This window comes from Mangifera indica, unplaced genomic scaffold (assembly GCF_011075055.1).
Source record: "Mangifera indica cultivar Alphonso unplaced genomic scaffold, CATAS_Mindica_2.1 Un_0160, whole genome shotgun sequence".
Lineage (NCBI taxonomy): Eukaryota > Viridiplantae > Streptophyta > Magnoliopsida > Sapindales > Anacardiaceae > Mangifera > Mangifera indica.
In genome coordinates, this window is record NW_025401252.1 from 11,144 (window position 1) to 29,063 (window position 17,920).

A 17,920-nucleotide genomic window follows, 5' to 3' on the forward strand; every position below is an offset into this window, starting at 1 on the left:
TTGAGAAAAGAGAGAACGCTAGTAATGAAGGGAAGGATCGATATCGGCTTAATCTTAGGCATGAAGAGATGTTAGAGACGGAAGAGAAAAATGATTATATGATGAGAAAGAATTTGAGGAAGATGGGTGTTAGAAACCTACAAAGGTGAGGGTGGCAACTGTGAGACTAAACAATATAGGGGATTCAATTGAAATTTGCCATTGTGCAAAGAGAACCCTAAAAAAATATAGGGGAAATGTAGTTTTGCAAAGGCCAAAGGATTATTTCCCACCCAAACTATGCTGAATCCTCAAAGTTTCCCCCATTAACTATGGAAATACCATTTACCCACCCATGATCGGTTAAATTTAACAGAATCCTAACGCTTGAAAATTTTATCTCTTTTTGTCTCCCTAAACTTTAAAAACTAAAAGTTTCCCCTAGCCTAAGTTTTAAAAAATGGTAGTTTCACCCTAGGGTTTCGTTTTGAAATCTCCGACGACATCTCCGACTCCATTGTTGACAGCCTCTCCCTCCCAAAACATCTTCTCCTTTCAAAGTTCTTCGTCTCTCAAGGCTTCTTCGACGTCGATCGGGCATCCAAATGGGAAGAAAGAGATTCCCGAAAGGAGAGGATCTATTATTTGTATGAGATAACACAATCAATGGAATTTTTTAGTTATCTAAATTCAGTATGCAAGATATGGGTGCATCTATTTATGCATTTACACCATTATCTCTTTCTCTTGTTCTATAAATATAGGATTATACAAAAATATATAGACAATATTTGGGTATCTCATGCCATTACTTTGTCAATATCATTTAAAACATAGACTTTAAATCTATAAGTCCAACCTGTACAAGTAAAATTAAACCTCTAATTGTAAGTACTTCTCCTTAGTGAAATTTTTACCATCAACAAAATGCATACTCAAAAGGCCTTGCTGATCATCACTAAGTTCCTGATTCACTCAATTTAGACAAGCCACCCTCACAAATTCTTATATGTAATGTGTTTGGAGATTGTAAGCTCTAATTAAGTTTGAAATACATGGTCAATAAGCATCTCAACAAGAGATTATAACACATCAAATGCACATTTAAGTACACATGTACATGTATGTATGAGTGTATATATGCATAGAAAATCAACCTATTCACTCACACTATAGAGGTTACTTGTGTTTGTTTAGCCAAGATCCGGGACTGTGAAATACTCATCATCATCATCTGGTATTTCGATCCTGGGCTTCTTGTGCGGCATGCTGGATTTCATAGGTCTGAATGAGGAAACACTGCTGGAGTTGGAAACGGGAAGTTGAGGAACTTCAGCTGCTGCTAGACCCTCCTGAGGAACTTGCTCACTGAATAGTCCCATGTCAGCTAGCCATTCAAGCTCTCCAAACTCAACTTGTTCCTTCTGCAAACAGAAGAAAGATGTTAAGTGTAACATCCCCAATCCAAAAAGCGTTTTAATAGTTTAAGAAACATTTTAACCAGTCATATCTTAATATCTCAAATGATGTGGGATGTATATATATGTCCAACATCTCTTGTGCTTTATCGAGGTTATGATATTAAGGTTTTGAAAGGCAAGCCAAATATGGCTCTACAGGCATATTATCCATAATTACAGTTATATGAATGCATATATTTGCTCACCTTTTCAGAGGATTCAAAATCTGAAAATTGTAGCAGATCATCCATGGCCCACGGAGATGAAATGCCTGACTGTTGCTGTGCAGGCACTTTGACAGAAGATTGTTGAGCATTCTGATTAGGTGGGTCAAACTTGCTTTTCTCAGACTCCTTGGTGCAACTAGAGCTCAAACCTACTCGGATTCCAGTTGCCAGGAATCGCTGATGGTTTGCCGAAAGGCTACCGGCTGAATGAATAGGCTCATCACACTCCTTACAGAAGAGAGCTCTGTCTTCAACACAAAAAATGAAAGCAGTCTTTTCCTGTACATCGCACAAGATAGAGAAATCAATGGTAATTCTACAGCGAGAAAATTAGTAAAAATATTAATGAGGCCTCAAGCTTTATGCGCAAACTGTGCAATAAGAAAGGCTAACCAAGAAATCAATCATGGTATGAAGCTAAAGAGAATTAAATCGTCTCTTCTATGTCATGAATTTAGACCTGCAACAGTTCATGTCAATTTGAATTTCAGGTAAGAGGCTCTCGACCTTAACTACACCTAAATTAGAATCACATACAAATCTCTTAAAACTAACCCCTGACACAATCCGCATTGTCCTAAACTATATAATGGGTTTGTGTCAAAGCACAACCCATTTAACACTAAATGAAACAATTTGATACAAAATTACATTTTGCCACAAAACAACCCGCTTTATCAAAACGAAATTATTCTATTGCAATTCAATAATATGCTTATTGTGTTCTCTAACATAAAAATCTTAAATAAAAGAATTCTAGTTTAATTAATTAACATACATAAATGATAAAATTATAGAATCATATATTCAATGAGAATTAGCATTACATAAAACATAATTAAGTCCTAATATGTATGCATGGTAAGAAGTTAATTAGAAAGATGTTACACATCAGACATTATAAACTTAAATAAGTAGTACTGAAAACACACCAACTTATAAACATATAAAAACAAACAAACTAGATTTGTCATATTGGTGTAAAGAAAAAAACCATTCAAGTCAAGTTTGATTGGTTTTGTGTTAATCCGATCACAACATGATTCTATTTTGGATTGACCTGAACACAATTTAAACTATATTTCATGTGAAAAGAAAATTCAGTCTCAATTCAATTATTTTTTGTGTTATGTTGTGTTGAGTTAACAGGTTCAAAATAATTGTTGGATCAACCTGATGGGGAAACAATTGGATATTGGTGATTTAATGTCACTAAGAAGATTCCAAAAGACACAAACAGAGTGAACCAAACGGAATCAAGCTTGGATCTTCAAAGTATACAGAAATATCCCTCATTTTAGTTCATCGATACCTTTGGCAGCTTCCATGTGAAGCTATATTTTAAGAATTAAAGCAACTAAACTCAACCATACACATAAATCCCACAAATCATATCCCAAATACTTGTTCAAAATTTACAAGAAACAACACAAAAACTGGCCCTATATGGTCTTTACTTATTCATAACAAATATTCAAGGGAATTCCATTGCAAAACACTCTTCATACTCAGTATAGTGCTTTCTATGCTTAGATCTGAATGTTTTTGCCTTCTTGTAAACAGCAGTACCTGAATATGAGGATTATAAAGGAATAAAAAATTTCACAAAAGGGTAAGAAGCAACTTTACTCGGCAAATATCACATGGAGGAAGCTTGTTGGAAAGGCACTGAAGGAGAAGCCTTTGGTGCTTACTGGCCAGTTTGTTAGCTGCATGTACATCAATGTCGCATTTAGCACAGAGTGCAGCCTCATCTGCACAACAAATCACCGTTGCAGGAGCTCTCTCACACACATCACACTGAATCTTCATCTTCACTTCCAGATGTAAACTTTTTCTATTCAAGCTTCAAACAGATGCATGTGGATGCAAAGATCAAATTTTGACTCTCTTAAAGGTCTTTTCCTTGCAAGAACCTCAAACCCTTTTGAGAAAACCTCAAGTAGAAAAACTCAAAACAGAAAAAAAAAAGGAAGAAAACGAGAGAATGTAAGGGAAGGTGCAGTAATAATACTGAAGAAAGTGAGGTGATCGATAATGTATAGTGGAAGATACAGAAAGAGTTGAATGACTGGAGGAGAATGAAGGAAGATAAGGATTTAGATTTTGCAAATCAGAAGGAAGAAAACTAGTTGATACAACAGAGTAATGTATGGTCTAGGGGTCTTGAAGTCATCACTCATTATCAGCCATGTGTGGCTGTCAAAAAGTCTGCCACTTTAGCTTGTGGCGACAAATTTTTTGGCTTTAATTAAGGAGATCGGATACGGCGGGGGAATTATGCCTTGGAGATGGCTGGCTGATGGAAAGATTGATGACATCTATACAAATTATTTGTAGAAATTATTTATTTATACAATTATTCATAAAATTATTCTCTATTAGTTATAATTTTGCAGTGATATGTAATAATTTTACATTTTTTTAATTTAAAATCATTAGATTATATTAAACGTATGAGAAAATATTAGTGGAAGTTTGTATACAATTTTCTTGGTCAAAGGATTTATTCCCATGGAAAGTTTACTTTCTGTTTTTAAGTTTTTATCCATTAATTTTAAAAAACTGAAATATTCATCGATCTATTAATTTTTGTTCTTATTATTAAGAGTAAAATTATTATTTAAAAAAGAATAATTTATCCCCATTTTTCACATTAGTTTTGAAAACTGACAAATTTTTTCGTAACTTAATTTTAAAAATTTATTTTTTTCACCCATACCATCTAGGGTTATTAGGATTTTCATATTTTAAGGTTAACAACCGTTTCCCTCAAAGTTCAATACATTGCACTTACACCCCCAAAATTTTATTTCTTCTTTCTAGTAACCGTTCTTCCCTATAATTCTCTCTGACACGTCATCAGCCCCACCACTAATAATCTTTCTCTCTCCTTGGTGGTTTCTTGATGTAGAAACTACTGAAAATCTAATTGTAGTGGCCAGATTGTCTCATGGATTTGTGCATCAATCAACTCACAAATCGTCAGTTGATGTCGCACGGACCTAGATGTCATATGTGCGACATTAGCCAATGCATAGATTTGTGCTATAATTCGACCACTTCGATTATGTTTTTTGTGGTTTCCATTTTGGGAAACCACAAGGGAAGGAGAAAGCTTATTGGTGGTTGGGTTGACGACACGTCAAAGGGAATCATCGAGAAGAACAGTCATTGGAAAAAAAGAATGAAGTTTTGGGGGTTCAAGTAATGTTTTAAACCTTGAGGGGGGTGGTTGTTAACCCTAAAATATGGAAACCATAGGAACCCTAAATGGTGGGGGTGAAAAAGTAACTTTTAAAAATTAAGTTAAGGGAAAATTGTGAATTTTTTAAATTAAGGTGAAAAATGAGGATGAATTATTCTTTTTTTAAAATAATGATTGTGCCTATAACAATAACAACAAAAATTAACAGATAAATGAATATTTAAGTTTTTTAAAATTAATGAATAAAAACTTAGAAAAAGAGTAAACTTTGTATGGGAATAATTCCTTCGGCCAATTTGTTTAATCAATCTTATAATGTGATTTTGAAATGCTAACTTCACAAAATCGATAACCTGTTAATTAAGGTATCCCATTACTCGGAGGGATGTCTGGTTTAAAAAATTTTTATAATAAAAAATAGAAGATTACTTAAATTGTGAAGTTCACTATAAACATTAAATTACTTAAAAAGTTAATGAATATAAATTAGTATTGTGTTTAGTTAAATTAATTATATAAATTATTATTGTATTTAATTGACATTAATAAAATAATATTGAAATGACTAAATATGTTAAACTATATCAAAGGCAAAAGGAAAGTATGGCAAATCAAAGGTAAAGAGATAGAGGAGAAATGACAAAAGAAAAACTATAATAAATTAAAAGGTTTAGATTAAATTAAAGAGTTCTGACAATTGGTGCTTAAAGACAATCTAGTGCTCCAGACAATCTAAGCATGTGTGGCGACGACCAATGCCTGCTCCTTTACCCTCGATCAACATCACAAGAGTAGTCATGGTGTTGATGAGATGAGAACACGATTTGGAGGTAACACAACACAATAAGAAGACAATCTAGACCATATCATTCATGCACAAATAGAGGCAGAGGTATGAGAACACAATCTGGGTGGGTAGACTAGTCGCACTGCAACAACAGGACGCTTGGGATTAAATTGACCTCGGTTAGGATGACTTGTAATTTTAATTAAAAATAGAGGTAGTTTTATGTTAAAAATTGTGTAAGTGAAGGTAAAATAATCACAATAAGGGTTTAGGGTTTATCATTATTTCAATTGAAAATAAAAGTATTTTTGTTATAAAATTTAATAAGGATAAAATTATAATAAAATTAAGACTATTTTGACACTCTTTTAATTTTTAAAATAAATGTGATAATCAAATTATTTTTTTATTACATATCATATCATTTTAGTAAAATAATATTACTAAAATATTTTATTATATGATAAATTAAATAAGATAATGTCATTAATAAATTATATATCACCTCATATAGAAATTATTATTCTTATTATTATTTTATTGAGGTCAATCTTTTTCAGGTTTTAACTTTTTAATATTTTTGTTTGGTAAGAAAAAGCTCTATTCAAATCAAATTGTCATTGATTTTTTAACAATTTGTTGTGAGGTTTTTAGTATTTATACCCAAAAATGCTTTTAGCCTAAAGGGCATAATTTTTTTTTAACGATTGGGTGTTAATAGGAAAATATTATTTTTTACAGGTATTTCAAATTTTATCAATGAAAAAATTAAAATTATTTCATTAAAACAACAGCGATGTCATGAGTTAACGCACCCACTTCAAAAAAAAATTTAAGAAATATTTATAAATTAATAATAAAATCTTTAAAATTTTTACCGACATTTAAATTTTATTATTTCTTCGTAAACCTTTATATTTTGATGTTGTTCTAACTTTGATCCAACCACACAAAAGTATTTTTTTGAATTAGAGTATTTGCATGGGTAAATAGTATCTTTCAAAGAGTTATGTTGCACAATAATTCAATAAAATTTATAATTGACATTTTTATAGGCTATAATTGACATTAAAAAATATGCCATCCAAGAGTTGTTATAGGGGTAAAATTACCCCAAAAATTTAGAGTATATTCACTTTAATTTTGATTCTTTTGATTTCTTTTATTTTGAAAAACAATCCTCTGTTCATCATTTTCTTTTTTTAATACAAAATAAGCAAAAGAGAGTAAGAAATAAAAACAATGTATATGACTAAAAAAAACCGAAAATACAATAAATAACAAGAAAATCTCAAACGATGAGGAAAAATATGGGATATATTGTCTTTTGATATTTTCACATTTTAATAAATATGAAAAATCAAAATAGATAACTATATATTGAAAATACAATAAATATGATATTGGATCCGGTCCACCCATGATGGGTTGACCCGATCCATTAGGGTTATAAGACTAACCCATGATAGACGATATTACTATATTACCCTTGACAGTTATTTTTAATAACTGTCACTCCCCCTCTTATTTAAAAGAATGTAACTTCCATTGGGAAGTTAACTGAAGCAAAACAGAAACAGAATTACAGTACTCTTCCAAATCAATTCTCTGTAAGAACTCTTGTAGAAACGAGAGAGAAAATCAGCAAATTGTGTTGTGGATATTCTCAAGAGTGCATCGGATCACTAAATCATCATCAATTGTCAGATTCAGGCAACCAGATATGTTTTCTGTGATCCTGGAATTAGTTTGATTTATGCTTACATTGGTATCAAAGCCACTTATATCTGTGCAATTGTGATATTGGTGATATAAACATGATTAGGAAGCATGTTTAGGGATTGAATTACGTGAACAGTAATTTATTTATTAAATAATGCGTACGGATGATTATGCTTATTGATGGATTTGTTGCAATTTTATGAAATTGATGCTTAGAATCATGTTAGGATGAATCCTGGATATTAGTTTCATGATTAATTAGAAAAAAATTGCACGAAATCGCATGAAATTGGATGAAATTCAGTGGTCTATGCATCACCCAAAAACCGTGACATTCATGAATTTAATTCGCCAAAATTCACCTGAAATTTGATGGAACTTAATCGTCGTGTCACGGGCTTCAAAAGCCCTATGAAATTGTCACCGGAGGGTGACCGTAAGACAGCTAATTTTGCCGTCAAAATGTTAGGATTCATACTACGTCGCGGGTCGCAATCGGGTTGGGAAAACCCAATTGCCCGACTCGAATGGTCAACAGGTTGGTCAAACCCGATGGTCAACGGTTCAACCCGTTTAGTCAATTGGGTCGACCCAACCCGGATCCTAACCCATGGTAAACCGGTCAACTATTGATCGGTCAACTATCAAACTATTGACCAGTCAACGGTCAGCGCTTTGACCGCGCGTGAGTGCGTGTGGCGGCACGTGTGGATCTAGATCCAACGCGTGGCGACGCGTGTGGATCTAGATCCGACGCTTGGAGGCGCGTGACGACGCGTGAATTGAGTTGTTCGGCACGTGGAAGCGCGTGAGACATTATTTTGGCGAGTGGAAGCGCGTGCATGCTTCTATTAATTCTCAGCAGTTTATATTAGCTTAGATTCAATTCTGTGTGATTTGTTTATACATGAATTAAACACTTATAGGTGTTATTTTGATCATGGTTTTGAATTATACTTTGCTAAACATGTGAACATGTGTTGTTTATATTGTTATGCATGTATAATTTATTATTGTCCATTTGTTGGTCATATATATATGGTGAACATGTTGACTAAGGACTACTATCTGAACTATAAGATGAATCCAGTGCACAATCTTTTTACTCATCTTGGTGTCATGCATGAGAGATATAACGATTTAAAAGACAAGAGCATAAAATTAACTGAAAAGGAGAAAATATCTGGATTACTAAGATCATTGCCAAATTATTGGACTTCAATAATTTCTAATCTTGTTTGGGGCAAGAAATTCAAAAATTATTGGCAATGTGTGGATGAATTACAGCTCGCTGAAGAACGTAGAATTGTAATGAATATAAGAAAATCTACATCACTCTCCATTTTCCCAAATCAACGAAGTGCGAAGCATGTAGGCTATCGCAAGCATGATAATAACTTTATCTTAGATAAAATTACTCCTAGTATTGTTAGAGATAAAGAAAATGTTTTTTCTCAATCTGATTGATGGAGATCAAATCCCTATAAATATGAAGAGCGTTTAATTAACAAGATGTCATGTTTTAAATTGTACAAATCTCAAGCCAAGGATTGTTCAGAAGTTAGTCATAGTCATTGAATTTCATGTCCATATTTATTTCATGCATATTTGTTTATTTTTGAATTATGGTTATGTTGAATTCTCCATGTTGAAATAATATATATGTTTTATGGATTATTTGTGGGAATTCTGAGACTGGTAGAATTAAATTATTCTCGTTTGGAATATACATTGACGCGATTGGATTAATTGTTAAAATATAAAACATTTGTGTCATAGACGATGATTGGAAACATAGTGAACTTTCGACTCTATGTCTTATGTGACATATTTTAATCTTTAATGCACAATTGCGACAATAAAATGTGTATATATCTTATTGTTGGTGTTGTGTTGCGTATCTCTGTAGTTATATATTGAAATGGCTTCGAAAAACATAATTACCGATTTGAATAAGGGAGAAAGATTGAATGGAGACAATTATAAAATATGGAGAATGAGAATGCACTATATCCTAGATGAACATGATGCCTTGGTAGCTGTTAATCAGGTTATGGATGAGCCCCAGCTAGTTGAGGGGCAAAATCCTAATAATGCCCAACATAAGCGTAATATGGACGCTTATAATTCCTGGAAAAAGAAAGATTCGACTGCCAGAGGAATACTCATCAGCTCAATGAATGATGATATTGCTTATCGTATGAGCAATTTGAAATTGCAAATGCTATGTGGGTAATATTGAAAGAAAAGTTTGGAGGAATGACTGTCTCTAAACTACGACAGTTGACCATCAAGTTCGACGCATATAAGAAAGTTTCCAATAAGCTGATGAAGCAACATCTAAAGGAAATGTCAAACATGATAACTGAGCTGAAGAAAGCTGGGCATGAACTGACTGATGAACAACAAGTGCAGGTTGTTATACAATTTCTTCTTGATAGTTGGGAGCACATGAAAGTGAACATGACCCATAATGACAATATCAGGACTTTTGATGATATTGCTCGCCATCTTGAACTGGAAGCTGAGCGCCTAGAGGCTGCTGGACTAAATGTTCAAACATATGTTGCTGAGTCCAGTTCGAAGAAGTTTTCTGGCTATAAGAGAAAATGGCAAAAATTTAAAAAAGGAAAAGAGATCGTCCAAAGACCTGTGAACAAGAACAAACGGTTCAAGCGCAAAAGAGGCAAACGCTATGGGAAAAGAGATAAGTCTAAACTGACCTGTTATAATTGTGGTAACAAGGGTCATTTCGCCCGTGAATGCACGGAGCTGAAAAAGGTATTGTCTTATCTTGTCTCAAATTGTGAGATTTATATTTCTAGTACCGTTTTCTTAACTGAATCTCATCCTATGTGGACTGTAGACTCAGGAGCCACAGACCATGTAGCTCGTGACAGAGACACTTTCGTAGAATTTCGTCGAATACCGAGGGAAACACGGTGGATATATGTAGGTAATAATACCAAAGTTGAAGTAAAAGGAATGGGCACATGCGAATTGGTTTTTCGCGGTGGTCAAACCTTGTACCTATATGATGTTTTATATGCTCCAAAAATTCGACGAAATTTGGTCTCTGTAATGGTTCTGTTAAAACTGGGATATTGTTTTATTTTCTCTGAAAACTTAGTTAAACTTTTTTATAATGATATGTTTTATGGATGTGGATTGATGTCTGAAAGTTTTATGGTGTTGGACACCTTAAATTGTATTAATGATAATACTGTTAGTTTTTCTTTATTTGCAACTCCTAATACTCTAGATGTGGATGCAAATAAATGGCATGCTAGATTAGGGCATATTGGCCAAGAAAGAATGAACAGACTGACCCGTGAAGTTTTATTAGGACCTGTCACGAAAGTAGATTTGCCTATTTGTGAGCATTGTCTAACAGGAAAAACTACTAGAAAACCTTTTGGCAAGCTGTTAAAGCTAAAGTTCCTCTACAACTTGTACACTCAGATATTTGTGGACCTATGGATGTTAGAGCTAGAAAAGGAGCATTCTATTTCATCACTTTCATAGATGATTATTCACGTTTTAGTTATGTCTATTTGATCTCCCATAAGTCAGAAATAATAGATTGCTTTAGACATTATATGAATGAGGTTGAGAATCAGTTGGACAAAAGAATAAAAGCCTTGAGAACTGATCGAGGTCGTGAATATTTATCTATCGAATTTAAGGAATTATGTAGTGAAAAAGGAATTATGAGGCAATTGATGATTCCTAGAACTCCACAACAAAATGGTGTAGCCGAGAGACAAAATCGAACACTGTTGGAAATGGTTAGGTCTATGATGGCACAAGCAAATCTTCCAATTTCGTATTGGGGAGATGTTTTATTGACTGCGACTTATATACTTAACTGTGTGCCTACTAAGTCAGTAACTTCTACACCTTATGAGTTATAAACAGGTACGAAACGTGAATTAAATATGATACGTCCTTAGGGGTCTGTTGTATATATCCATGACACATTCCATAAATTCGGAAAATTGGGTCCAAGAGATAAGAAATGTATCTTTATAAGATATTCTGAACACTCCAAAGGGTACGTGTTCATAGGAGAGGACTCTGATGGAAGAATGACTGAAATAGAATCTCGAAATGTGACGTTCATAGAAAATGAATTTTCTAAAAAGGGTGATATCGATAAAAGTCTTCATTTGTATGAAACGGAAGAGGAATGTGAAAAAGGTTCATCCCAGTGACCATTAGTTGTGTCACAAAAGACGATGTCTCTACCTGTTCCAGATAGTGGGAGCAATGAGGTTATGCTCCAACCTATTTCGGATAGTGGGAGCGAAGATCCTCAATTACGTAGGAGCGAACGTTCTCGAATCCCCAAGAGACATTTCGAAATTGAAAATGAAGTTTTCATAACTGCTCCTCTTGAAGACGATGAGCTTAAAAATATCAAAGAAGCTCTATCATCCCTTAATAAGGAAAAGTGGCAAGAAGCATTAGAGGAAGAAATGAAATCCATGGAACTTAACAAAGTTTGGAGTCTAGTGGACTTACCGCCAGGTCGAAAACCCATTAGGAATAAATGGATTCTCAAAATTAAACGAAAGGCGGATGACTTAATAGATAGATACAAAGCTCGCCTAGTGGCAAAAGGCTATACTCAACAAGAAGGTATAGATTATGAAGAAACCTTTTCGCCCGTTGTGAGATTTACTTCAATCCGTGCCATTCTAGCTATAGTAGCACACTTAGATCTAGAATTGCATCAGATAGATGTCAAAACAGCTTTTCTTAATGAAGAGCTTGACGAAGAAATCTACATGGATCAACCTGTAGGTTTCGTGATAAAAGGCCAAGAGCGTAAAGTGTGCAAGCTCCAAAAATCTATATATGGCCTAAAACAGTCATCAAGACAATGGTACTTAAAATTTCATAAGGCAGTATTGTCTTATAATTTTAAGATGTTAGAACAAGATCATTGTGTTTATGTGAAAAGAGCTGATGATAAATTTGCAATTTTATCTCTTTATGTGGATGATGTGCTGATAGCTGAGAGTGATTTGGAATATGTGATGATCATTAAAAATTGGTTATCTGTAAATTTTGACATGAAGGATATGGGTGAAGCAGATTATATTTTAGGAATAAAAAATCAAAAGGGATCGTTCAAAGAGACTTTTGACTCTGTCACAAGAGCGTTATATCCAAAAGATTTTAGAACGATTCAACATAGGAAACTACAAGCCCATAGATAATCCTGTGTTAAAAGGCGATTCATTGAGCCAAGACTTGTGTCCAAAGACTTAAAACGAAATAAATAAAATATCTCTAGTATCTTATTCAAATGCGGTTGGAAGTCTCATATATGCGATGATGTGTACTCGTCTCGATATATGCTTCGCTGTTGGATTAGTTAGTCGATATCAATCGAATCTAGAAAGGGATCACTGGAAGGTTGTAAAGAGGATATTGAGATATCTGAAAGGCACTGTGGATTATTGTTTATGCTACCAAGGAAAGGATTTACGTATCGTTGGCTATTCGGATGCTGACTGGGGTGTTGACTTGGACCAACGCAAATCAACTTCAGGTTATGCTTTCTTACTCCAAAATGGCGTTATATCTTGGAGCAGTAAGAAACAAACGTGCATAGCCTTATCCACAATGGAAGCAGAATTTGTAGCATGTTCTGCTGCTGTGCAAGAAGCTGTTTGGTTGAAAAGATTTTTTGAGAATTTTGGTGTAATGGATGCATCAGTTGGTCCTATAGTTATGCATTGTGATAATCAAGCTGCGATAGCTTTCACAAAGGATCTCAAATTCCACAATAGAACCAAACATATCGACACTAGATATAACTTTGTCAGAGACATCATTTCGAAGAAAGAAGTGATGGTACAATATATTTCTACGCATAACATGATTACTAATCCTCTAACTAAATCGATCTCAAGAGATGTATATCTTGCATATATTAAGTCCTTTGGCTTGCGTAAAATATGATAGATGACTTGTTGAGTATATATTGTACTTGTAACACAACGTTATAACATCAAATAATTTGAATTTATTTTGTGTTTGAATTCATGGTGTTTATGGATATACACATAGTTTTTTTTTGAAATCTCAACAAGATGATAATGTCACACAAGTTTGATTGGCTCTCTCACACGAGCAATTGCCTTTGACGCTGAGGAGAACGTGCAAGGATGAGACATATTTCTTGAGGTTGATGCCGCTTAAAGAGCGCACTTATAAAATGAGAATTGTTCAAGAAATGAATTATTTGATATGTCGCCTTGATGATTAATCAAGATGAGGTCATGCCATGATAGGTTTGAAAATGACCGATTTGGATTCCCCACATCCAAATAACTTGTGAATGCCAGATATGAGTTCTTAATAGATAAAGATACCTGTAAGATTGGAGAGATGATTAAGAACTCAGGTTAGGCGCTGAGTGCAGCGACTGAACTAAGATCTGTACAATGTTGGTAATGACATTTTGAAAAGATACACATTATAGCACATGATTCATACCATGTGTGCTTGAATAAGACGATCGCTTGAAGTAGTGGAAGGATGAATCTCTGCTCCTTCACTGTGTGAGACTTTATGAGGATTACCTTATGATGGTACCCTTTGACTCTTTGCTTTTATTTGATGTTTATTCTTAGTGTTGCTATCTTAGCTTGGAACACATGGCTATGAATGATTCGGTCTATGGAACATGACTAGAAAAGCAGCTAAGTTTAAATTGAGAATTTCGAGTAGATGAAGAAGACTTATATATTACGTGTGTCCATTGGTCGGCCGATTATGTCACTCATACATGAGATTAGACTTGATCATGGATACATAGGAATATAACACAATAATAATAAATAAGGAATTAAAGGGAGCTAGTGTTATCAAGTAAGTCTGGGGTGCTGTGAGACTAACGCTTTATTTTATTTTGGGTTGAAGCGATTATGTTATTCCTAATAGATGCATAGTAAATTAGCTCCCAAGTGCAGGTTGCTCGCAAGGTCGCACGACACATTTGCTAGTATGAATTGCTCTGTTCTGTAAGATTTCTGTAGAAGAGTATTGTGATTCGAATCACCCATCATGTGTGAGTGGGAGATATTGGATTCGGTCCACCCATAATGGATTGACCCGATCTATTAGGGTTATAAGACTAACCCATGATAGGCGATATTACTATATTGCCCTTGACAGTTATTTTTAATAACTGCCACTTCCCTTCTTATTTAAAAGAATGTAACTTCCATTGGGAAGTTAACTGAAGCAAAACAGAAACAGAATTACAGTACTCTTCCAAATCAATTCTCTGGAAGAACTCTTGCAAAAACGAGAGAGAAAATCAGCAAATTGTGTTGTGGATATTTCCAAGAGTGCATCGGATCACCAAATCATCATTAATTGTCAGATTCAGGCAACCGGGTATGTTTTCTGTGATCCTGGAATTAGTTTGATTTATGCTTACATATGAAAAAAATATTTAAAATTTTTTTCTCGTCTTTGGTATTATTTCTTAAATAATAATAATAATGATAATAAACACGTTTTGACAATTTTGTATACTTAAAAAATGTGTACTCTCTAATCATATAAAATTTATATTCATAAAATTAGTTTAAGAGTCTTCATTTATTAATAACCGGTAGTAATATGAAAGTATATGTTGACATATTACTGTATGAGTGATTATTATTTTATTTTTAATTTAAAATTATTCAATCTTATAATGATATGTATTATAAAAAAATAGTTTTAACGAGAAAATTATAACGAAGGATAAATATCTAGTCGTTATAAGTATTATTTTGTGATTTTTACGACAAATTGTTTATACTTTCGATATAACTAAATAAATTTAAATTTTTAATGATGGACTTTTTAAATTTCTCACTAAAAGACTTATAAGCCCGTTATTATTAGTAAAATTTGGTCTGAATCAAGTTAACTTGGGCTTGAAAGTTTGTTTAATTCAGTTCGATTTAACTCAAATTCGAGACAAGTTCAAATCAGAAGGGTTAACTAGTTCTTAAAACCAAATCCAACTTGAAATGAAAGGAGTTTGACTCGACTAGCTTAAGTTCAACTCAATTTAAAAAATGAGCTAAATCGTTTGGTTAAATTTGAACTAAACACATTTGAGTTGAATCAAATTAAATCGAATCGATTTTTGAAACCATATTAGCTTGATTCAAATCTAAATCTATCTGAATTAAACTAATTCAAGTTTATTAAGAGGTTCAACTACAATAAGCCTAACCAGTATATGTATTTTTTGAATTCCAATTTGACGTAGTTTGGCGTTGAATTGAAGAGCATTCTTTTATATTAAAAGATAGGCCAAAAGACCTATTCCCACCTATGACACAGTGAAATCTCAAACTTTCACTCTCCAATTTTTTAAAATTCAAACATTCATCAATTAACAGATTTTTATTAAAAATTTCAATTAGGATTAGAGGTAAAATCATTATTTACTCAAAAATTAAAGTTTTGTTATATTTTTCTCCTTAAATTTAGAAATATTACAATTTTCTCTCAATCCAAAATTTGAAAACTAACAAATACCCCCTTAGGATTTAATCCTCTTCTCTCTTGCATGGATTTGTCATCTCTATATCAATTACAAAATCAAAATATCTATATCAATTTCCATTCTACTTCTCCAAAAAATATCGTCTCTCCCAACTAGACATGTCAACTAGGTCGGGTCAAATGAAGACTTAATTCGAAGCACGAATTTAAAGCCTAACCTGATAAGACCTGACCTAAAACTGTAACATGTCGGGCCTTTTCAGGTCTAGCCATGGACTTTAATATTAAAGCCATGGGCTAGCCTAGTTTAGGCCGTTACTATTTAAAAAAATGAAAATTTAAAAATAAAATCAAAGGGCAACGACTTTTGTCTTTGTGGCAGAATTTCGCTTTTGCCCTTTTAACTTTATTTATTTGTTTAAGTTTTTTTATTTATTTATTTTTTTCCTATATAAACCAATCCAATTATTCTTCAATTTCAATTTTTTCAATCTCAATTCTTTTATTATATTTTTAATCTCATTTTCTTTTATCATATTTCTTTCAAAAACTATTTGAATTAACAAATAATAATTCTTTGTGTTTATAATTTCATTTTCATTTCAATTTTATCATTACAAAATATTATGAATGAATTTAATATCAAAAGAATTCAGAGATTTAGATGTTAAAAATGAGTAGATTAATGGTGTAATATATATATTTTATTTATGTTTGTAATTTATATAGTGTGTAAATTAATTTATTTGTACTATATTATAAATTTATAATATTTTTTATCATGTAATCATAATATTCTTTAGCCACAAATGAAAGATTATAAATAAAATGTTCGAGGTATTATCTTCGGTTTTAATAATTAAAAATAATTTGTATTTAAAATTTTTAATTAAATTAAAAAATTGTTTAAATGGGCTGAGCCAACCCATTTGAGATCCAGTCTAACCCAATTAAGGTCTAACCCGATCCGACCCTATATATAAGGCAGACTTTGGGCCTTTATATATTAATAGGCCGCTCCAGTCTGAAGACCCATTATTATATAAGACTCAAGCCTGACCTCGCCGGGCCCGTTAGCTCAATGGGTCGAGCCGAAGTCAGCCCGGCCATTGACACCTCAACTCCCAACCTAGTGCATTATTCCTAACATCTTCCAAAATCAGTGACCTGCAACGACCGAGCAAGTGGCAACCAACTAAGAGGAACAAATGAGACTGTGCTAGGATAATCAATATGACGAACGATCGACGGATGATGAGGAGAGACGAAATCCAATTGATGGAGACCAAGCGATAAACTGAGAGGACGATCGACCAATTGATGACGACGAGAACAATATGTGACCGAGAATCAAGCAGAAATTGGTAAATCCTAATTTTTTATGTGTTTTTAGGTTTCAGCATTGATTGGTTTTGATGCGGGGGTTTTATTGTTCCATCAAAGTGAATCCTTTTTTTTTTTTTTTTATTATGATGTAAAGGAAGCCTTTGAATTCTTGATATGATATAGAAGCAAATTTTTATGTAAAATTACTGGTATTTTTTATTGGTTAATCAATCCTTTTTTATATTTTAAGGATGTTGTATCATATGAATAATAGCTATTAAGACGTATCACGGGTTTTGGCATGTCTACTCCTTTTTGTTTCCCATTCTGTTTTTTGTTTGGTACTCTAATTGAAAATTAATAAAAATAATAGTCTATGCTGTTAGTGCCTTTATCTTCATGTTAGCCTTGTTGACTATTTAAATGCCTTACTGATGCATACTTTTTGAGTTTTCATCCTTTAGCAGTCTCTGTTATAAGTTTCTGACTCTTTTGCACGAAGAGGATTAAGATATGTTGTTGTTCTCATTTTGGCAAACAAGCAGGTCCACATTAACGCTCTTTTTTTTTTTTTTAAAGATTCATAGACAGCTTGGCATCTAGTATTTGTTTTTTATGCATAAATGAGAAGGTACGACCTTTGTTGTTGTTTCTGAGATAAAAGGTTAAAATGTTATTATTATTG

General features: G+C 33.1%; 1 protein-coding gene across 1 annotated transcript; it reads right to left on the reverse strand.

The window, feature by feature from the left end:
• Positions 1–911: 911 nt before the first annotated feature.
• LOC123208217 (B-box zinc finger protein 24-like) lies at positions 912–3,892 on the reverse strand. Its single transcript, XM_044625602.1, has 3 exons — positions 3,296–3,892; positions 1,646–1,945; positions 912–1,403 (listed from the first exon to the last, which is right to left on the reverse strand). The coding sequence occupies exons 1-3, from the start codon at positions 3,476–3,478 to the stop codon at positions 1,173–1,175; spliced, it is 714 nt and encodes a 237-aa protein (XP_044481537.1). The 5' UTR covers positions 3,479–3,892; the 3' UTR covers positions 912–1,172.
• Between the last annotated feature and the right edge of the window lie 14,028 nt (positions 3,893–17,920).

What these genes read in the sequence shown, in the direction of transcription:
- LOC123208217 (XM_044625602.1), bottom strand. Translation starts at nt 3,478, where the DNA reads ATGAAGATTCAGTGTGATGTGTGTGAGAGAGCTCCTGCAACGGTGATT. An exon ending in CTCCATGTGATATTTGCCGA is followed by an intron (nt 1,946 to 3,295) that starts GTAAAGTTGCTT and finishes TGCGATGTACAG; the next exon opens with GAAAAGACTGCTTTCATTTT. An exon ending in ATTTTGAATCCTCTGAAAAG is followed by an intron (nt 1,404 to 1,645) that starts GTGAGCAAATAT and finishes TTCTGTTTGCAG; the next exon opens with AAGGAACAAGTTGAGTTTGG.